Below are 23,360 nucleotides of genomic sequence, written 5' to 3'. Positions count from 1 at the left end.
ACTAGCTTCTTTGACTTAACATGTTTTCTAGGTTCATCTATGTTGTAGTGTTTATCAGTACTTCATTCCCATTTATTGCTGAATAATATCCCATTATGTAGATATGCATCATTTATCTACTCATAAGTTGATGGACATTTTTTTCGACTTTTTTGTTATTATCAATAATGCTGTTATGAACATTATATTGTATTCATGTACAAGTTTTTGTGTGGACATAAGTAAGGTTCTTTGTCTTGGATGTATACCCAGCAGTGGAATTTCTGGGTTATACATTAATTCTAAAACACTTTGAGGAACTCCAGATTATTTTCAAAAGTGGCTGCAAATATTTTATATTCCCAGTAGCAATGTATGAGACTTTCAATTTTTCCACATCCCTGACAATATTTATTTTACATTTTTTCATGATTGCCACCCTAAAGTTTTAAAGTATATCTCATTGTGGTTTTTGATTTGCATTTCTCTTATAGCTAATAATGTTGAGCATCTTTTGATGTGCTTATTGGCCATTGGGTTAGCTTTCTAGGATAAATGTCTATTTACATCATTTGTCCAATTCTACATTTGGTTACTTCTATTTTTATTTAATTATATGATATTTTAAAATATAATCTAGCTATAACTCTCCTATCAGATATATGATTTATAAATATTTTTCTTGATTCTGTGGGTTGCCTTTTCATATTTCATGTGTTTTTTTCAAGCACAAACATACTTAAATTTAATGAAGTCCAGTTTATCTATTCCTTTGTTTGCCACTTGTAATCTTGGTGTAATAACTACGGAAGTTTTCTCTAACTTGAGGTCATGAAAATTTACTCCTACAATTTCTTCTAATTGTTTCATAGTTTTACCTCTTACATTTAGGTTGTAGATGTTCTTTTGAAATTTTTATAATAGTAGAAATAAAGTTAATAAAAATTATCTAAATGTAACAATACTAAAATAGTTTATATATCTATAATAATAAAAGGGCAATATGCTAATTAGACCAGACGTCATTCTGGACATCCTTCCTGATGAAGCTGGGGCCTAGGGAAGCCAGCTCGGGTCCCGGGTGCCTGCAGGCAGCTGGAGGAGGAGAGCAGCCCGGGTCCTGGGTGCCAGAGGGAAGCCAGTGCTGGCAGCCGGGGGAAGGAAGGCCTATTTTTGCACAAATTTTCATGCATTGGGCCTCTAGTATTATAGATAAATGAGTAAAATTCTCTGAGTTGAATGTACTGATTCAGTTTGTCTATTTTGCCTCTTTTTCTCTTATAAGTATACTAGAGGCCCGGTGCACAAAAATTTGTGCACCCGGGGGGGGGGAGGGGGCTCCCTCAGCCCAGCCTGTGCCCTCTCGCAGTCTGGGACCCCTCGGGAGATAACAACCTGCTGGCTTAGGCCTGCTCCCGGGTGGCAGAGGGCAGGCCCAATGCCTAGGTGCAGCCCCTGGTCGGGCTCAGAGAGGGCCGATTGGGGAGTTGGGGTGCCGCCCTGTCATGCACAGAGCAGGGAAGATTGGGAGGTTGTGATGCCACCCTCAGTCACGCTCAGGGTAGGGCCAATTGGGGGGTTGGGGCACCGCCCCCTGTCACACTCAAGGCAGGGTTGATGGGGAGGTTGCGGCGCCACCCCCTGTCACGCACAGAGCAGGGCCAATCAGGGGGTTGGGGCACCGCCCTCTATCACCCACAGAGCAGGGCCGATCAGGGGGTTGGGGCGCCGCCACTCTCACACTCAGGGCAGGGCCGATGGGGAGATTATGGCTCTACCCCATCACACACAGACCAGGGCCTGTGGGGGGGGGCTTGGGGAGCTCCCCCCTCTCAGGCACAGAGCAGGGCTGCTCAGGGGGTTGGGTCCCCGCCCCCTGTCACACACAGAGTCGCAGGGCGATCAGGGGGTTTGGGCGCTGCCCCCTGTAAGGCTGATCCTGGTGCCGGGAGGCATATTACCCTTTTACTATATAGGGTAGAGGCCTGGTGCATGGGTGGGGCCGGCTGGTTTGCCCTGAAGGGTGTCCTGGATCAGGGTGGGGGTCCCCACTGGGGTGCCTGGCCAGTCTGGGTGAGGGGCTGAGGGCTGTTTTCAGGCTGGGAGTGACTGAAGTTCCCAACCACTCCTTTATTTCTTTTTTTTTTTATTCTGGGCCAGCTTTACCTTGAAGCTTGGCTCCAGCTCTTAGGCCTCCATGGCTGGAAGTAGGTTTCTGGCCTTTGCTTACAATATTGCGAATCTGCTGGCTGAAGCCCGGCGGTATTTGTTACAATGTTTCTTAAACTGCCCGGTCAGAGGCCTGCAGCCGCAGGCGGGGAACGTTGGTTTCCTCAGTCACTGAGGCAACCAAGCCTCATGTTAGTTTCAAGCTGCCTGGCTGCCGGCCGCCATCTTGGCTGACAGTTAATTTGCATATCTCGCTGATTAGCCAATAAAAAGAGTAGCGGTCGTATGCCAATTACCATGTTTCTCTTTTATTAGTGTAGACTAGAGGCCCAGTGCATGAATTCATGCACAGGTGGAGTCCCTCGGCCTAGCTGGCTATTGGAGTCGATTGGGGCCATCTCACCCATTCCAGCGGGAGGGACTGCAGGAGGTTGCCTGTGGGAGAGCACTAACCACCATGGGCCAGCTTCTGCGTTTAGCGTCTGCCCCCAGTGGTCAGTGTGTATCATACCGACTGGTCGAGTAGTTATAATGTTCGCTTAGGCTTTTATATATATACTAGAGGCCCGGTGCACAAAAATTTGTGCACTTGGGGGGAAGGGGGGTCCCTCAGCCCGGCCTGTGCCCTCTCCCAGTCTGGGACCCCTTGGGAGATAACGCCCTGCTGGCTTAGGCCTGCTCCCGGGTGGCAGAGGGCAGGCCCAATCCCTAGGTGCAGCCCCTGGTTGGGCTCAGAGCAGGGCCGATTGGGGAGTTGGGGCACCGCCCCCTGTCATGTACAGAGCAGGGCGGATTGGGAGGTTGCGATGCCACCCTCAGTCACACACAGGGTAGGGCCGATTGGGGGGTTGGGGCACCGCCCCCTGTCACACTCAAGGCAGGGTTGATGGGGAGGTTGTGGCGCCACCCCCTGTCACGCACAGAGCAGGGCCAATCAGGGGGTTGGGACGCTGCCCCCTGTCATGCACAGAGCAGGGCCCATCAGGGGGTTGAGGAGCTCCCCTCTGTCACTCAGAGAGTAGGGCCGATAGGGGAGTTGGGGCACTGCCCCCTGTCACACGCAGAGCAGGGCGGGTCAGGGGGTTGGGGCGCCACCCTCTATCACCCACAGAGCAGGGCCGATCAGGGAGTTGGGGCACCACCACTTTCACACTCAGGGCAGGGCCGATGGGGAGATTATGGCTCTACCCTGTCACACACAGAGCAGGGTCCATGGGGGTGGGGGGGTTGGGGCACCGCACCCTGTCACACACAGAGCAGGGCCGATCAGGGGGTTAGGGCGCCGAACCCTGTCACACACAGAGCTGCAGGGCGATCAGGGGGTTTGGACGCTGCCCCCTGTCACTCTGATCCCGGTGTGGGAGGCCTTGCGGCTCCACTGATCCCGGTGCTGGGAGGCATATTACCCTTTTACTATATAGGATAGAGGCCTGGTGCATGGGTGGGGCTGGCTGGTTTGCCCTGAAGGGTGTTCTGGATCAGGGTGGGGTTCCCCACTGGGGTGCCTGGCCAGCCTGGGTGAGGGGCTGAGGGCTGTTTTCTGGCTGGGGGGTGACGGAAGCTCCCAACCGCTCCTTTTTTTCTTTTTTTTTAAAATTCTGGGCCAGCTTTAGCTCTGAGGCTCCAGCTCTTAGGCCTCCGCTGCTAAAAGTAGGTAATCGAAACAATGTATAACTCCAGCTCTGACTCCAGCTCTGAGATTCCAGCTCGCTGAAAGCTGGTTTCTGGGTTTTTTTTTAGCTTCTATATTTGTTAAAATGTTTCAAACTGCAGGCTCAGAGGCCGGCAAGGCAGGCGGGGAACGTTAGAATCCTCCGTCACTGAAGCAAGCAAGCCTCATGTTAGTTTCAAGCTGCCTGGCTGCCGGCCGCCATCTTGGCTGACAGTTAATTTGCATATATCCCTGATTAGCCAATGGGAAGGGTAGCGGTCGTACGCCAATTACCATGTTTCTCTTTTATTTGATTAGACTAGAGGCCTGGTGCATGAAATTCATGCACGGGGGTGTGTGTCCCTCAGCCCAGCCTGCACCCTTTCCAATCTGTGACATCCCTCTCACAATGCAGAATTACTGGTTCCCAAATGCTCACCTGCCTGCCTGCCTGATTGCCCCTAACCACTTCTGCCTGCCAGCCTGGTCACCCGCTAACCACTCCCCTGCCAATCTGATAGATGCCTAACTGCTCCCCTGCTGGCCCAATTGACCCTAACTGCCCTCTTCTGCCAGCCTGGTCACCCCTAACTGCCCTTCCCCGCAGGCCTGGTCACCCCTAACTGCCCTCCCTTGCAAGCCTGGTCCCCCCCAACTACCCTTCCCTACCAACCTTGTCCTTCCCAACTGCCTTCCCCTGCAGGTCTGCCCCCCCACCCCCCGCAACTGCCCCAGGCCTGGTCACCCCTAACTTCCCTCCCCTGCAGGCCTAGTCGCCCCTAACTGCTCTCCCTTCCAGGCCTGGTCCCTCCCAACTGCCCTCCCCTGCTGGCCATCTTTGACCACATGGGGGTGGCCATCTTGTATGTTGGAGTGATGGTCAATTTGCATATTACCTCTTTATTCGACAGAATATTATTTAAATGTTATTTGATTAAGTATTAATAAGCAGGGGGGCAAATGTAGATTTACAGTTGTGAGTATGCTAAACTCTAAGTTTATTCTTGTATTTTTATAATTGTTGTACTATTTTTTTCATATAAACAACTGAACGTACTTTTTCCAACCCTGTACTTAAGGTCTTACCCAGGCCTTACCCAGGCCAAGTGCTTAATAAGGTAGGGAACTACTTGATATAGTAAATAACAGTCTTATAACATGGACGATTGACTTTCTTAGTTTTAATAATAGAACATCTTTGACAGGAGAATGTAGATGATGGCATATGGGAGGTTAGAGAACAAGGAGGCTATCTAAACAAGATGATTGCAGCCTACCATATGTCTATTACATGAAAAGCAAAATACAACTCTTGATGCATTTCAGGATTAGAGTCTATGGCTGTGTGTCCAGACATTTACATTTGGGAATATGCTACTATTTGCAAACTATGATTAGCCCTTTATATTTAAACTAGAGGCCCAGTGCATGAAATTTGTGCACTGTTAGGGTTCCTAGCATCTGCCAGCTGCCAGCCAGCTACTCCCTCTCTTCCTCTGGCTGCCTGCTACCACCAGGACCTCCCTCCCTTTCCCTACCCGCTCCCTCCCCCCACCCCCGGTCAAACTCTGGATAACTTTCGGTTGAAGGGACAATTTGCATAGAGTACTATGCTTTTATTATATAGGATACTTTGAGATATTTCTTGATTATTGCTTTTTAAAATAATTCTTATTTTTTACAGACAGCAAATTCCTCATGTGCTTTAGGACCTCAGTACTTAAATATGTGTCTTCCTATATTACTGTGATATATGATGTACCTGTCCATATTTAAATGCTTTGGGGTTCTTTAGTACTTTTTTGTTTTTTAATTCTCACCTGTGTACTGTGAATTACTCTTTTGCTGTAGGTACCTAGCACATTCAATGTGTAAGTTCCTTCTTGGATCTGATGAGATTACAAATGGTAATCAGCAACCTTTAAATGTTAAATCTTTTCAGAAAAGAAAATGTTTATTTACTACCAAATTAAATTCCCTCTGTAAAAGTAAAATATTAAATTTTAATTAATATTGAATATAAATAAACACTACTGAGAAATAAATATTACTTCTGTGTATTGGGCAGAGATGTGCTAATATTAGGTGATTGGCTGGAAAATTTTAAGAACAAACTTTTAAAATCTCATATGTACATTATCATTGTCCTCAGATGTCGTTATTTCTTCCAGCATCTCCTTTGGATTTATTTTGCAGTTGCTGGTAGTGGCCATTGGCACTTTATAAATTAAAAATATTCAAAACAATATGTTATGTAAATGGTTCATTTAAAAATACCAACAGGACTTTCTCTTGGTATGTCTTATTTTCCTTAGTAGCCTTACTTTCATCACAGTCACAAGGAAATTGTTGGTACCTATCACTCTTCCTTGCTATATGGTGATATACCAAATTCTATCAAGCATCTATAGCAGTGATGGTGAACCTTTTGAGCTCGGCGTGTCAGCATTTTGAAAAACCCTAACTCTGGTGCAGTGTCACATATAGAAATTTTTTGATATTTGCAACCATAGTAAAACAAAGACTTATATTTTTGATATTTATTTTATATTTTTAAATGCCATTTAACAAAGAAAAATCAACCAAAAAAATGAGTTTGTGTGTCACATTTGACACGCGTGTCATAGGTTCGCCATCACTGATCTATACTAATAAAAGGGTAATAGGCTAATTAGACCAGATGTCTTCCTGACATCCTTCCAGACAAAGCCGCAGCAGCTTCAAGGTCCGAGGGCCAGTGGTGCGGGAGAGGTGACAGTGTGGGCCAGTCCAGCACCAGGGCCCCTTCGGCAGAGGCAGCGGGAGAGGGGGCTGCACAGTCCCAGTCCCAGTGCTGACTCTTCTGCAGAGGCAGCCGCAGAGGCAGCGGCTCGGGCTTGGTCCTGGCGTCACGCCTCCACAGAGGCTGGACAGGGTGCTACTTGCTGTGCCCCAACCTCCCACAGCCCCTCCCCCACCTGACCTGGTCTCAGATCGCCCCCCCACCCACCAGTGGATGGGGGGCAGGGCCGGTGCTAAGAAGCGAGGGCTGAGTGCTGGCAGCTGCGGCAGCCAGCATTGGCAGCAGCAGTTGGGTGATGGGGGTGACGCCTTCCCCTGATTATCCCTGTCACATCACGCAGAGGGAGGCCATCAGGGACATCCCCTGAGGGCCCCCAAACTGTGAGAGAGGGAAGGCCGGGCTGAAGGATCCCCACCCCCAGTGCACGAATTTTCATGTACCCGGCCTCTAGTTGTTTTATAATATGCCTTATATCTTTCTCTTTTTTATACTTCAGCATTATTTCTCAAGGTCAGGTTTTTTGTCCTTTTGTTTGTTTTGATTGTTCTCTGGGGTATTTCAACAACTCTTAACTGTCTTTTTGCCTTCATTGCTACCAATCTTTTACACTACAGACCCTGAGTGTCTTTCTAATACACAGGTAGTCAAGGTACTGTTCCTTCAAAATCTCTCAGCTTATAGACTAAAATTCACACTCCTTAGCATGGTATTTAAAGCCCTTTTGTCTCAGGCTCCAAGACTACCTTTTATACTCACCTACCACATCAACTTTTTCCCTGATTATGAAATGTACTGTAAATGTGGTCTAATTTCTCTCTTCTTTTGCTTATGTTGTTTCTTCAATCTGAATGCCTTTCTCCCATATTGACATATTTTTATTCTTTACAGCTCAAGTTAAATGCCACTGTTTTTGGGAAGAGACTTCTTAATATGTTCTAGTTAGAGTTAATATTTTGCTTCTAATTTTCTTTCAATAATGCATTTCTTTTTCCTTTATGCAATACTTATTTCATTTTAACATAGTGATTTATGCTTGAGGTCCTCAGTCAGACATATCTGGATGTAAATACTGTCTCTGCTGCTTATTTCCTCTACATTCTTGGGCAATCAATTTAATTTCCTAAGCTTCTTTCTTATCTGTTAAATTGAGCTAATATTTGCACTTAATGTGGGTCTCTTTTTATGTTAAGTCTGATAACAGCACATCAGCATGATAAACGGTATCTATATATGTGTTCTAGGTACTTGGGCACTTGGCTTTCTCCCCCAGAGATAGTAAGCACTTCGAGGATGGGAAATTGTTTTACTTGTTACCAGTCCAGCCTGCTCTCTTGGTTTTGTTGGTCATGATTCATGAGACATTGACTATAACTTATTAGAATTAACATTAAGTTATTGTTATATTGTCTCATTACACAAAGGAATGGGGATGACTTATGAGATATATAAAGAACAAAAGAGTGAAACAAATAAAATAGTAATAAGTGCATTTTGAATAAAGAGTTTCATTTCACCAATGTCAACCTAGATCAAACAAAAGCTATCACTAAGAAAATATCAAAGCTTGTCTTTATTCTGTCATGTTTTTAGGATCTCGTCTTCGTCAGGAAGACTTTCCCCCACGGATTGTGGAGCACCCCTCAGATGTCATTGTTTCCAAGGGAGAGCCCACCACATTGAACTGTAAGGCAGAGGGCCGGCCAACACCCACCATTGAGTGGTATAAAGATGGTGAGCGGGTGGAGACTGACAAGGATGATCCGCGCTCCCACAGGATGCTGCTGCCCAGCGGGTCCTTGTTCTTCTTGCGCATTGTGCACGGTCGCAGAAGTAAGCCTGATGAAGGAAGCTACGTTTGCGTTGCAAGAAACTACCTTGGTGAAGCAGTGAGTCGGAATGCATCTCTGGAAGTGGCATGTAAGTGAACACAATGAACCTCATAAATGGCATGCGCATTTACTTTGATTTATTTGTAGTAAGCTTTGTTCCCATGGATGCTTAATACCCAAAGAATAAAACAATTAAAATGCTCTGCATAATTTTACTTTGTCTTCTCTAGAGAAAGCTAGTCAAAATAATGCCAAGCCAGGGTGTTGCAGTAAATTTATTTAGATTACAGCACCATGATGATTGTTACTATATTACAGCAAGGAGGCGATGCTACTCATATTTAAAATTTGAGTTATTACTGAGAGATATAATCAAGTATTAAAGTTGGCAGTGTTAAATGAAAAGTTTGTGTCTACCATGTCAGCAAATACAAGGAATGCATTCAATATTATACCAATTTCTATTACCTATTTATAACTAATATACTGTATATATGTATAAATCTAAATTTTATCAGACAATTTCTGATAAAGGAATCATTACTCTAGGCATGCCTGGAAGAACACGCCAACAATAATTCCAACTATACTTTCTTTGTTTAATAGAAAATTCATCATAGAAGATATCTTAATTCTGTAGAGACAGAATGTTCACACATCAGAGGGTCTATGTTTTGGGAATCAGCAGTAGCTAAGGATTTGCCCTGACTTTGACATTGAAAAAATATATTTATTAAGCAGATAACCCAAATAACACTAGTAAATCATGATATCAATGCTTTGTAGCAATTTTTACATTAATTCCAAAACTTCATGAATTATTTTCCAGAACAAAATAAAAAATATGATAGATTTTTTTTTTTCTGGTTTACAGCGAGGATTTGGTATGGTAATTTAAACAGCATGATACATTTTTTTATATTATTTATTTTGAGGAAATGTTTTATCTATAATTAATTGTGAAAAAGACGGAAAAAGATGGATCTTTAAAAAGTTTGTACTTTTCAATTTTCTGCTTATACCATAGGGTCTCAAGATAAGAGAATTTAGGCATGAGTTTTATTTATATGTCTTGAAGGGTTGTGCTAAATAATAGCTCATGGTCTCATGTCTGTAATTAATGTTGATATTTTTACTTACATTCTAAATTTATTATACCAGATTATAAAACTTGTGTATTTGTGTTCTAAAATTCTTAACAATATATCACTACCTGTTATCATTACTTTTAGACATGAAAACATCTTTTAGTAAACAAAATCATACTATTTCTTATTCAGCTACCCCAATGACAGTTTTTGTTATCAAGTGTCCAGTCTTTTTCTTTTAATTTAAAAAAGAATATATTTCTTTATTGATTTCAGAGAGGAAGGGAGAAGGAGAGAGAGATAGAAACATCAATGATGAGAGAGAATCATGATCGGCTGCCTCCTGCACACCCCTTACTGGGGATTGAACCTGCAACCCAGGCACGTGCCCTTGGCCAGAATCGAGCCTGGGACCCTTCAGTCCACAGGCTGACGCTCTATCCACTGAGCCAAGCCGGCCAGGGCAAGTGTCCAGTCTTTTGATTTATAGTTCATACCAGGAAATCTGGAACCCACAGATGCTTGAAATGTGTATGTCCAATAGGAACAGATTAGAAGAATCCTAAACCCGAATTTGTTTTGTGAAAGACCTCAATATATGAGCATTAGAACCTTAGCTAGCAATGCCATTTTGCCTGAACACCAGGTGATTTACTTTTCATAAATTATTTTAAAAAGCAGTTAAATTAATTTTAGTGAGATTTGAAACATACACATAACCTTAAGAATGCAAATATTCCTAACTTCCATTTTTTATTTTGAAATATTTTATTTCTGAAACTTTTCAAAAATATTGAAATAATTCAATGTCAAATTCTATTGATCTTTTTTCTACCAGGTCCCTTTATAGTAAATATAATAGGCATTATTTTCCCTTTTATAGATAAAATGATATCTTAGTTAACAAACTGATATTGAAACAAGTTAATGGGGAATTCAAGATCATATCTGGGTTCTTTTAATTTTCAGTTAGAAAATTGTGCCATATTTGGTACAACTAAAATAAAATCTGGACTATTTTATACAAATAAAAATTACAAATTTTGAGTTTTTTAATTTTTTCTTTTATCTACTTAACAGCAAATAACTATTTTTATTGATGTTTAGAGAGAGAGAAAGGGAGAGGGAAAGAGAAAGAAATATTGATGTGTGAGCAAAACATTAATCAGCTGCCACCTACACTCCCCTACCAGGGATTGAACCCCTCAACCCAGACCTGTGCCTTGACTGCAAATCAAACCGGCAACCTTTCAATGCCCGGTAGAATGCTCAACCAACTGAGTCACACCAGCCCAGGCAGCAATTAACTATTTTTAACCTTAACTAACCTTTCTTCTCAATATTACAATTTATCAAAATTGGCCAGTCATTTTATTGTTGGGCGATATAAGGTTATAATTTCTTTTACAAAGCCTTAGTTTTGTTAAAATTGCTCTCAATAAACATGCATCTTGTATTTTTATTTAGTAACCTGAAGGATTGCTTTCTTTCCTAATTCCATCATTAATAATGAATCAAACTGTTTTAAGCGGAAGATTTTAAATAATGACTTTTTTCCTGTAATATGACAGTAGCTTTTAAAAAAATTTTAAATCAATGAGCTTTGAGAAATGCTAAAAATATTTCTGACCTAGAGAGGAAAACACAAGTCTTCAAAATTGAATTTAGCTAGTGAATAAAATTCTTTCTTCTAATGCCATGTCAACAGTTCATGCCATTCAAGGCAACACAAGATCAAATAGTATTCATTTATATGCATCTTTTTCGCATTAGCTCATAAGTATTCTGTCTTTCCTTGTGTTTCATAAAAAGTATTAATATGGAAATTAGGGTCAAAACATTGAGATTTTTCAATAATATTGTAACCAATGTATTTTTATAAAATGGTATAAATTATATGTGTTCCTCTACCAGATTATAAAAATTCTTGATCTTCATATTTTTGAATGCCTAACATAAAGGCTCAATTTTAGAACATCATTTTTAAAAAAAAAACACATTAAAGGAACGAGTGGAAACCAAAACACATTGTGTATTTGGAGAAATTCAGGTGGTTTGATATGAGGTTGGTGGGCAGCATAAGTTTGAAAGGTAGGCAAATGCTGATTCATAAAATCTAGTCATTTTTGTTCTGTAAAATGAGAGACTTTGAAATGAAAGAGAAATAAAGATTGGTTTAAAGGAATGATGATTGAAATCAGAGAGGAATTATGAAGCTGCCAAATAACTCAGAAGAGGGTATATGTTAGATTTTAAACTTAAAGTAGCAGTGAAGATTAAAAAGAAGCAAATAGTTTGAATCACATTAAGAAATTATAAATCATATCACTTTATGGTCAATTTGTGAGATAATATATATGTTTGGCAGATTGACTGAATATATTGCTGGCATCTCTAGGAATGGCAGCTACAGGACAAATAACTAGTAGGAACCGGAAGCTGAACTTACTTTGGCTGTGTTATTTGCCAGAACAATGAGATAAGAAGGTGAAACTACCTCATGTTCCATTTTTTAAAAAAGCTTCTGGAATTGAGAAGAAAGGTCTTTCCCAGATAGAGGTCGAAGCCATGGGAGTAAATAGAAGTAGACATGATTGCCCAGGCAGGCTGTGTGCCGGTAGTTAATAAGGGCCAAGACCACTTCCACTGCCTCGAACCCCAATATTTAATGAGCAAAGGAAAGACGTGTCGGTGCAGGAGGCTCAGAAGAGGTTTCAGAGTTTATGGGGTATCAACAGTGAAGCGACAAGAAAAGGAAGGCAATAATTTCAGAATGAAAAGTCATTGGCAATGTAAATGCCACATGATGGTCAAGTAAAAGGTGTCTCTGGGCTCTAGGAAAATGAGTAGGTGTTGGGGTTGGAGTGCTAACTGCTACCTGTTCTTCCAAGAAATTAGCTCTGAAGTGTGTGAGGGAACTGGAGCAGGTAATTTCTTTGTTGTGGAGATTTGTGCTGTGCATTGTAGGATATTTAGCAGCATCTCTGGTGTTTGCTGAGGACCCTCCAACCCCACTATGACAACCAAAAATGTCTCCAGACACTCCCAAATTCCCTGGGGCAGGAGGGTAAAGGGACTTGAATTCAGTTAAGAATTAGAGATTTAAGTGCATCTGGCTTGTCAAAAATATATAGATAAGTAGGAAATAAACTTGTTATGACTTTAATTGTGAAATGATTAATTATAAAATTATGATTTTTTTTACACTCTTTGCTTCACCTTGGTTTTCATTTTTAATTTAAATCTTAGTTTCTGCTGTCTTGGCTGGTTGTATAGAAGTCCCCCGGTTCCTCAAAAAATTAAAAATGGAACTCCCATTTGACCCAATAATCCCACTTTTAGGAATATATCCCAAGAAATCAGAATCACCAATCTGAAAGGATATATGCACCCCTATGTTCATAGCAGCACAATTAACAATAGCTAAGATTTGGAAACAGCCTAAGTGCCCATCAGGAGATGAGTGGATTAAAAAAACTGTGGTACATCTACACAATGGAATACTATGCTGCTGTAAAAAAGAACGGATTCTTACCATTTGCAACAGCATGGATGGACCTGGAGAGCTTTATGCTAAATGAAATAAGCCAGTCAGAGAAAGATAAATATCACATGATCTCACTCATTTGTGGAATATAATGAACAACATAAACTGATGAACAAAAATAGATCCAGGGACATAAAAGCATCGAATAGACGGTCCAACCTCAGAGGGAAGGCGATGGGGGGAGGGCGGTAAGAGATCAACCAAAGGACTTATATGCATGCATTGAAGCATAACCCATGGACACAGACAGTAGCGGGGGTAAGGGTATGTGCTGAAGGGTGGGAGTGGCTGGATAGAGGCCAATGGGGGAAAAAAGGAGACATATGTAATACTTTTAAACAATACGGAATTAAAAAAAAAAAAAGAAGTCCCCCTTTTCTTTACCATACTGTATTCTCATCTTTGTTTTTCTTTAGTACATACTTCAATTTTGTGTAAGGGAACAAGATAGTGGGGTAAAAAAATATACAGACCCAATCATTGTAATGTAGATTTGAATCACTTACCTCATATCTGCTTTCCCACTTTGGTTTTTCTTTGGTGGGGGGAGAGGTTAGGGGCGGCAGGAAGCAATCCAGAAAGTACTTTCCAATAAGTTGAACTGAAGGAAGGTCTCTGGCAAAAGTTTTACATATTTAAAAACAGAATCACAGGGTCCATAGTAAGGCTTGAGGCACTGAAGAAGTTAATGCAGTTTTCCAGTGGGATCACCAATGGGCCCACGCTCGGCCAGTGCAGATAGGATTTCAGTTTGAACACCGGTGCGCCTGTGTTTGGAGCAGAGGGAGCAGGGGGCCCGCACACAGATTGTGGCCGCCTGTGATGCAGCCTGAGTCAGCGGCAGCCCCCAGAGATAGCAGCTGTAGCCCCAGGTGGTAAATATATGACAGCAGCTTGATCTATCGACCAGGGTGAAAGGGAGTTCTGGCCTAAATGAAAATTCATGAAAAATTGATGAAGTCCCAGATTATTTTTTCCGTTTTCTTTCCTCAGCACTCTTCAGAGAGAAGAGATTAAGGTGCTGCCTGCTTAGTGGCAAGGAGGTTTTGGTGTTGTGGTTCAAAGTTCAGGGGTCACATAGAAACTGATCTTTGTTTTTTCTGCTTTCCTTACTTCTAAAGCAAAATACAAGAGCTTTTCATAATAGCTATGATTTACCTTTGCTTTGATAAAAATAAAATAAAATAAAAAGATAAAAATAAAATGGCTAAATATCTAAAAGTTGGCTTTTGATGCAACTACTAAAGAGAGGATAGATGGGATTCACAATGTAATTGGGAGCCAGAAATATATTAAATTCCGTGACTGCAGGGTGGTTTCTTTTTTTTCTTTTCTTTTTGGTTTCCATGTATCAAGACTCATGTTGCAAGAAAGTCATTTAGAGAAGGAAAAGGTCTTGCATTATTTATAGGTCACAGATTGCTAGAATAGCAAAGCTATGGGACACCCTACAAACATAATGATCGTGTTTGCTTTAAATCCCAAACTAAATTGATGTTTTATCTATATCAGGAAGGGAGGTTACAAAAGTAGACTGACTTCAGTAAACAGAGGTTACAGGTGGCATTAAAAATGAACACAAAGGAAATAGTTTCTTTCATATTTCAACTTAATAAATATGTATTTTTCCTTTCTAAAACATATTTTTAGCTATAAATGAGTGTTATACAGGGAAAAATACCTTTATGTTTCATAAAAATAAAAGGTAAATTAAGTTGAAAAACAGACTGAGAGCCATGGAGAGCTTTTAAAAAATGCTTTATTGACATATAATTCATATGCCATATAATTTACCCATTTAAAGTATACAATTCAGTGTTTTACAGTATATTCACAGAGTTGTTCAACTAACGCCACAATCTAATTTAGGACATTTTCTCTACTCCTAAAAAAATTCTATACTCATTATCATTCAATTCCCATTCCCTTGGAAACTGTCCCAGTCCTAGGCAAACACTAATCTACTTTCTGTCCTTATACATTTGCCTCTTTCAGACTTCTTTACAAATGGAATCATATAATATATAGTCCTCTTTGACTACTTCCTTTTCCTTAGTATAATGTTTCCACAGATCATCCTTGTAGCATGTATCAGTACTTCATTTCTTCATATTGCCGAATAATATTGCATTGTATATATATACCACATCTTATTCATGCATTCCTCAGTTAATATGTATTTGGGTTGTTTCTACTTTTTTTCTACTATGAATGATGCTGCTATCAAAATTCCTAAACAAATTTTGTGTAACTATGGTTTAATTTGCAACTTCTCTTGGTTATAAATTTAGGAGTAGCTTTTTTTTAAATATATTTTTTATTGATTAAGATATTACATATGTGTCCTTATCCCCACGTTACCCCCTACCCCTCCCCACCCCCCGCTCATGCCCTCACCCCCCCGTTGTCCATGTCCATTGGTTAGGCCTATATGCTTGCATATAAGTCCTTTGGTTGATCTTTCCCCCTTACCCCCACCCTCCCCTACCTTCCCTCCAAGGCCCGACAGTCCAATCAATGCCTCTCCATCTCTGGATCAGTCCTTGTTCATCAGTTTATGTTGTTCAGTATATTCCACAAATGAGTGAGATCATGTGGTATTTATCCACTCTCCAGTTCCATCCATGCTGTGGCAAATGGTAAGAGTTCCTTTTTCTTCTTCCTCTTCTTAAAGAATACCTTTCAGCATTTCATATAATGCTGGTTTGGTGGTGATGAACTCCTTTAGCTTTTTCTTATCCGTGAAGCTCTTTATCTGACCTTCTATTCTGAATGATAGCTTTGCTGGATAAAGTAATCTTGGTTGCAGGTTCTTGGTATTCATCACTTTGAATATTTCTTGCCACTCCCTTCTGGCCTGCATGGTTTCTGTTGAGAAATCAGCTGGCAGTCGTATGGGTACTCTCTTGTAGGTAACTGACTGTCTTTCTCTTGCTGCTTTTAAGATTCTCTCTTTGTCTTTTGCTCTTGGCATTTTAATTATGATGTGTCTTGGTGTGGTCCTCTTTGGGTTCCTTTTGTTTGGGGTTCTCTGCGCTTCCTGGACTTGTAAGTCTATTTCTTTCACCAGGTAGGGGAAGTTTTCTGTCATTATTTCTTCAAATAGGTTTTCAATATCTTGCCCTCTGTCTTCTTCTGGTACCCCTATAATTCTGATGTTGGTACGCTTGAAGTTATCCCAGAGGCTCCTCACACTATCTTTATATTTTTGGAATCTTTTTTCTTTTTTCTTTTTCAGTTGGGTATTTTTTGTTTCTTTGTATTTCAAATCTTTGACTTGATTCTTGGGATCCTCTTGTCTGCCGTTGGATCTCTGTATATTATTCTTTATTTTAGTCAGTGTATGCTTAATTTCTAGTTGGTCTTTTTTCATATCCTCCAGGGTCTCACTAAATTTATCGGCGGTTTCCATAAAATTCTTGAAAAACCTTATAAACGTGGTTTTGAACTCTATATCCAGTCGTTTGCTTTCCTCCATTTCTGTCATTTGTGACCTGTTTCTTTGTCTCCGCATTTTTTGTGCTTCCCTGTGTTGGTAGAGTGGTTTTGTGTGCTAGGTGTCTTGTAGGGCCCAGTGGCTCAGCCTCCCCAGTTACCTGAGGTGGACACTCTTGGTGCACCCCCTTGTGGGCTTTGTGCACAGTCTTGTTGTAGTTATGCCTTGATTGTTGTAGGATCACTGGGAGGAATTGACCTCCAGCCAATTGGCAGTGAGAATCAGCTGTGTCTGCAGTGGGAGGACTTCTGTGCTGAAGACACCCTTCTGGGGCAAGACTTGTTTCAGTGGGGCTTTGGTGCTCACTGAGTCTGCGCCCTGAGTGTGTCCCTTATGGATCTGAGGAGTTGTCATCTGGATTGTCTCCCTCTGACCACTGGGTACACTGGCTCTTGGATCTAAGGAAGTGCTAATTTAGCCTCGGCCTGAGGTTACCCGGCAGGAGCTACGAAAAGAACTACAGATTCCTCTTCCTTTTTTGGAGTTTGGAGGTGCCCTGATGAGGCCCAGCTGTGAAGCAATGCAAGCTGCTGTGGGGCCTTGGGCCTTCTCTTGGAAGTTCTGGGTCTGTCTGGCCCAGCTTCAATTTTTTAGGTAATTTTCAGGTTGCAAAGGGCCGGGGATTCATATGCAAAAGCCTCTCCTGCAGCCTGGGTGGGGCAGGGTCTCAGGGAATCAAAGGGCGGAGAAAGCAGCTATGGAAGATCTTCAGCCCTGCCCTAAGGGGCTGCGTCTCAGTGTCCCGGTAATTGCTGCAAGCACCTCTGAGAGAAAGCCACCCTCAAGTTCAGAGTTCTGCCTGCTGCCAGACAGTCCAGTTTCTCCCCATATGAGTCCTGGGTCCCCAGAGACTTCCCGGAACCAGAGTTCAGAGCAGTCGGGAGCTTGTGACTCCCTCCCGATTCAAAAAGACACCTGCGTCCTCAGGTGCCAGTCCCTTCCCGCACGCGCGCGAGCCTCCGTACCTTTGCACTTTACTTCCGCAGCTCCTCTGGCTCTCAGTGTGCTTTTCTTTCCTTCTAGTTGTAGAATCTCCACTCAGACAGCCTTCCTGTAGTTCTGGATGATGTCTGTTTTGTCTTTTCATTGTATTTTTGAAGTTGTTGTGGGAGGCAGCAATTTCCCGGTATTTACCTATGCCGCCATCTTAGTTTCTCCTCTGAAAAAACCAGGAGTAGCTTTTTTGTCATAACATAATTCTATTTAACTTTTTGAGGAATTTATATGTAATTTTAAGTATAGAATAAACAGTATTTATTATTGCCATTGAATTAACTGTATCTAACTTCCCTGTCAGTAAAAAGCACAGCTAAGAAACATTGACAGTGTTTGATAAATATTATATGTTACACTACCTGTGTCATATGTCCATATCCTATATAATGAAAGGCTAATATGAAAATTGACCGAACGGCAGAACGACCGGTCGCTATGACTGCACTGACCACCAGGGGGAAGATGCTCAATGCAGGAGCTGCCCCCTGATGGTCAGTGTGATCTCACAGGGGGTCGCCGCTCACCCAGAAGCTGGGCTCACGGCTGGCCAGTGCAGCAGTGGTGGTGGGAGCCTCTCCCACCTCCGTAGCAACACTAAGTATGTCCAACTGCAAGGAGCGGCCTAAGCCGTCAGTTGGACATCCCACGAGGGCTTCCAGACTGTGAGAGGGCGCAAGCCCAGCTGAGGCACCCCCTTGAGTGCACGAATTTCATGCACTGGGCCTCTAGTTTAAAAATAAGGTTAAATTGCTAAAATATAAAATAATTAACTATATGAAAATATAGAATTACCACAAAGTCTCTATTTTTTAGACCCAGTTATTTAATTCAAGTAGGTATGATTTGATGGAATAAATTCTGAAATTACTTCTACTAGAACATGCTGACTTTGGCCCCATTTAAGTTGAATAATCTTGCTGTTTGAGTCTTTACTCCATAGCATATTTTTATGTAACAAGTTTGTTTTCTACTTATCTATATACTTCTGTCATATTTGTATTTGTCCTAAGAGGAGGCAATGTTCTGACATCTCAGGAGATGATAATACCTTTCCCTAGAATAACTAACATCACCTTTTCCTTCACAGTTGCTTATCCTTCCAAATGTCTTAGTTGTTTTTGTTTTGTTTTCTTCTTCACTTGTAATGTTTACAATAAGAAATTAATGACAAATTATAATAGAAGTTGAGTTAAGTAATTTCAGGACTGGGGAAACAGACATGTCATGACTTTCCTAAAACACATAAACATGCAAACAAATCTGCCCATTGAAATGCATACAAGACCATGAGTTGAACTGGAACTCATGGTCATAGATTTTGACCATAAAGAACATAGAAGTAACTGGCTTTTTTCATGATTCCTGTAGTTGTATTTCTAAAAATTTTAAGAGAAAAATTCAGAGTTTTTGTTAGGATGAGTCAGATATACAAACAATTGAAAAACACTTATAACTCAAGGTACTTAGGCCACATTATGGGCTGAGTTCTGCCCCCTGTGAATTTCATACGCTGAAGCCCTAATCCCTACTACATCAGAATGGGACTGGACTTGGACATAGGTCCAAATGGTAAAATTAAAATGGTGCAATTCCAAATTTAGGTTTTAGTGTGGGCCATGATTTAACCTGACCCGTGTTCTTATAAGAGAAAGTTTGGACATATAAAGAAACAACAAGGATGCATATGCATAAAGGAAAGACACAGGGAGAAGATGGCCATCTGCAAGCCTGGGAGAGAGGTATCAGAAAAAACTAAACCTGCCAACTTTAAACATGGACTTCCAGCCTCTAGAGCTGAGAGAAAATAAGTATCTTGTTTAAGCCACCTAGTCTGTGATACTTCGTTATGGCAGCCCTAGCAAGCTAGTGCAGGCTATTAATTTTCCAATGTGAGTAACACAAAGTCATAGTTTGTGTTAAGAGGGAAGTAGGTGATGAGTATCATATATTGCTTGCACTCATCAGATTTTGTACTTCCCTGAATCCACAATGTTGGTCTGAGGCTCTTTTAAATAAAATCTGTAAACTCAATTGAAAGCATTATAAGCCATGAATCTGTCAGCATCAAGGAATCAATCTAAAACATATTTACCTGTAAACAAAAGACCAAGTGGAAAACATTTTGGTATTAGAAAACAGATAATCTTAGAAGATATGTATGTATTCTCATGCATACATCTGTGTTATTTGGGTTGTTTTGTGTGTATACCTTTTAATTTTGTGATACTTCATCACATTCTTTTAAATACAGGCTTCTATTTTAGTCTTTACAACTGAAGATGCAAAGTTGCAATGCCTGGGGAACATGTTTGAACTTATGATCTATCCTATATAATAAAAGCCTAATATGCAAATCAACCGAATGGGGAATGACTGATGGAAAGACCAGTCGCTATGATGCACACTGACCACCAGGGGGCAGACATTCAATGCAGGAGCTGCCCCCAGCCTGCAGGCCCCAGGCCAGCCAAGGCGAGTGCCAGCAGGGGCCTCCCGGTCGCCCCACCGGTTGTCCCACAGATCAGCCCTGATTACCGGCCAGGCCTAGGGACCCTACCCATGCATGATTTTGTGCATTGGGCCTCTATTTTAAATATATATTAGGCTGAATTTTTATATCAGATTTCTGTTGATTGAATTAACTGTGTCCAATCCTTCTTAGCAGAAGTCTCAAGTTACTATTCACTCAGATTAGCCTGAACTAAGTCTGATTCCAAAGAAAATACATAATGAAGTGAAATCTTGATGTTCTCTACTTTTCAAAAGATTGTTTCCAAAGACAGTATTATCCTGATCTCTGCAGACATATAAATTCTATCCATGGAATGATAGACAAAAATATTCATAGTGTTACGAGGTGTATCAATACAAGAGATTTTGAAGTTAGCTCTTGTTTTCAACTCCAGAAATCTTTTTTAGATAAAGTTAAGAATATTCAAGGTTTTGGAGGGTTTCTCATCTACAAACCTTCAATTCTATTTTAATTGGTGTATAAATAGAAATTGATTTTACTGAAAATGTATACAAGTTGACATTATTATTAGGAATTGTAATTTTGTGCTGCAATGTGTATGTTTTTCTCAAAATTTGTGTTTCAGCAAAATGACAGGTCTCCTATTTTAGTTCTTTAGTTTGAATTTCTTTCTGATAATTATAATAAACATCTTTCAATTTTTCTTGCAACCCCCATAAGGTTTCTATAATTATATGACGGAGTTTGTCATTATTTCATGCATGAATCTGTGTATTTGGTAAGCTCTTTGCAGGAATGTAGAAGTGAAAAAAAAGTAGGTGAAATTTTGTACAATTCTGGAAATTTCTTTTTGTATAGAAGTTGCTAACAGCCTGTTGCTTAACTGTTGAAGGGTGAGGCTCAATTTTCTTTCCAATCTATATCATTGAAATTGTTTCTTTATTTCACTTAGGAGATGTTAAAAAGCAAAACAACACTTCCAACCACCCATTTTTTCAAATTAGAAGATAGGCATACATTTCTGTCAATGGGATACACATTTAAAAAGAAAGAATCTGGGAAAGCAATATTGGGAACCTGCTTCGGGTCATTTCTGTAAACTCACTGAAGTTCTCTAGTAGTACCCTCCTGGGGCTGCTCAGACATCAATAGTTTGGTGTCTCTGGCCTTTGGAAAGAAGTCAAGCAAGGATTGTAAGAGAGGCAGGTGTTTTCATGATGTGACAGATATATAGCCCCAGAACTGGTGAATGCCAACAGGATTTTTGTATGTATATTTTCTTTTGATTTTTTGTTTTTGCTGAAAGTCTACCACTCAAAATAGCCATTTCTTCGTTGGTTGGTCTAATCCTGTTATTCAATTGATCCTCAAAACGCCAGCAAACAAGGCTGTCAGGCTGGGTTATAGGCAGCAAAAAGAGTCTGATTGGCTGATGCCATTGGTCCATTGATTAACATAGCAAGTAGAGCCTGGAAATTGAGCTTAAATTGACATCTAAGAAGACACGTACTTTTTTTAAATCACCTATATGTTTGTTTGTTTTTTTCTGAGCATCAAGGTATTTCCCAGTTATAAAAGTACTTCTTAGTATTTAGAAAGGCAATTATTAAATTTTTTAAGTTGTCATCTAACATTGAAATCTGTACCAAAAACATTTAGGACAGACTTTACACCGTGTGTGTGTGTAAACATAATGTGACTATTTCCAAATATAAGTCACATTTAATATAGTTATTTTATATATATCAAACTGCCTCATTTTCCTCCTTATTTTCTTCTTCTTGGCTTATTTACATTGAATGAGGACATTCAATGTTTTGTTCTTTAAATCAATTTAAAGTCTATATTGGGTTTCCTAGTTATTAGGAATAAAAAGTGGCTTAAGAGATTATGCCTTCAAAGTTGCTTGTGTTATGAGTGGAAAACCCTGCAGCTTCATCAGGCGACAGCTAACCTTCTACTGTGCTGTGTGGCAAGGGTCTCAGATAGGACCTGCAGCAGGAGTTAAAAAGAGTGGCACCGAGTGCTTGTGGATGAATATGATTGAAAAGTGGCCGTAGGAAACTGGAAATGAACATAAAAGCAACAGCCTGAGACTGTGTTTGGTCAGTTTCAGGGTACATGATTATATTCATTGAATGGAGACTGTAAGTAAGGGGGTAGAGATTGGAAATGACTAGGTAGTCTAAGGAGCTTGCATGGTATCCTAGAAGACTGAAGAAAACCCTTCAGTGTTTTTTTATTTGGGAATGTTACTTATAAGGTATGAAAGGATACACGATAAACACAGTGTGAGGTGTATTGGAGCATGGAAGAATGTGGAAGTAAAAGATCTATTACAAATTAAAGTATAGTAAGATGAGGGTTGAGTTAATTTGATGAGTTCATCTGATATCAGAAAAAGAGGAGATGGCATGAAAAATGAAATTTATAGGAATTTAAGAAATGAATTTGTGGTTCAAGAGATGATATAAATGTAGTTTGCTATATTGTTGTACAGTACCTTCTAACTGCAAGGTACTGAACTTCAGCTAGATGCTGAGGATATCGATACTTAGAACAAGAGTTGTTTAATGATACAGGGTTTCAGTTCTGCAGCATGAAAAAGTCCTTGAGATCTGTTGTACAACATTGTGAATATACTAAATACTATCTAACCACACACTAAAATGTTAAGATGGTATATTTTGTTATTTTTTTTTACCTCAATTAAAAACAAACAAACAAAAAAATCCACCCATAAAACAGAGTAAGGCATGACTCATAACATCAAATAGTGTTCAACAAAATGGAAAAAATGTGGTAAGTTCTAAGGCAAGGAACAACTTACATGTAGTAGAAATTCAGAGGAATAAGAGGTTGATTCTGCCAAGGATATTGTGAAACAAGTAACATGATTTCCGTAGATAGGAAATGAGTAATAATAATCACGGTGTTTACTAAATGCCAGGCTTTTTATGTGTTTTCTACATATGGCTTATTAATTTTTTTAAACAACCCTATTACTTTCTCTGTATTGCATCTGAGGCCCAAAGAGCAATTTTTACACAGCAAGGAGAGTTAAGATTTGAACCTGGTCAGCCTTCTTCTAGAGTAGAACCTGCTTTCTTAACCACTATGCTAAGAGTCCTCATAGGTTCCTTTAAGTAAATGAGAAAAATCATTTCACCCTTAGAAGAAATTATTAACATTTCTTCTAGGTATTTTACCAAGAAGTAGTTATCCAATTGTATATACACAGTGAGGATGCTGGACTAGAGGAAACCTAATGCTTTGTTGCGGTGCTAAAATTCTGTGATTCATGGGGTATTAAAGAAAAGAAACAACAGAATTGTCTTTTTATTTTTTTA

General features: G+C 40.5%; 1 protein-coding gene across 1 annotated transcript in view; it reads left to right on the top strand.

Moving 5' to 3' along the window:
• ROBO2 (roundabout guidance receptor 2) overlaps positions 1-23,360 on the top strand; it is a 702,928-nt gene that overhangs the window by 76,011 nt on the left and 603,557 nt on the right. The window contains exon 2 of the mRNA XM_081087410.1: positions 8,172-8,498. Coding sequence (XP_080943536.1) covers positions 8,172-8,498 — 327 coding nt within the window. The remainder of the gene's footprint in view (positions 1-8,171; positions 8,499-23,360) is intronic.

The sequence above is a fragment of the Myotis nattereri genome, assembly GCF_964212035.1.
Source record: "Myotis nattereri genome assembly, chromosome: 3".
NCBI classification, from domain to species: Eukaryota; Metazoa; Chordata; class Mammalia; order Chiroptera; family Vespertilionidae; genus Myotis; species Myotis nattereri.
Note: the sequence above shows the minus strand (reverse complement) of the source record. Positions and strands in the feature narration are given on the sequence as shown.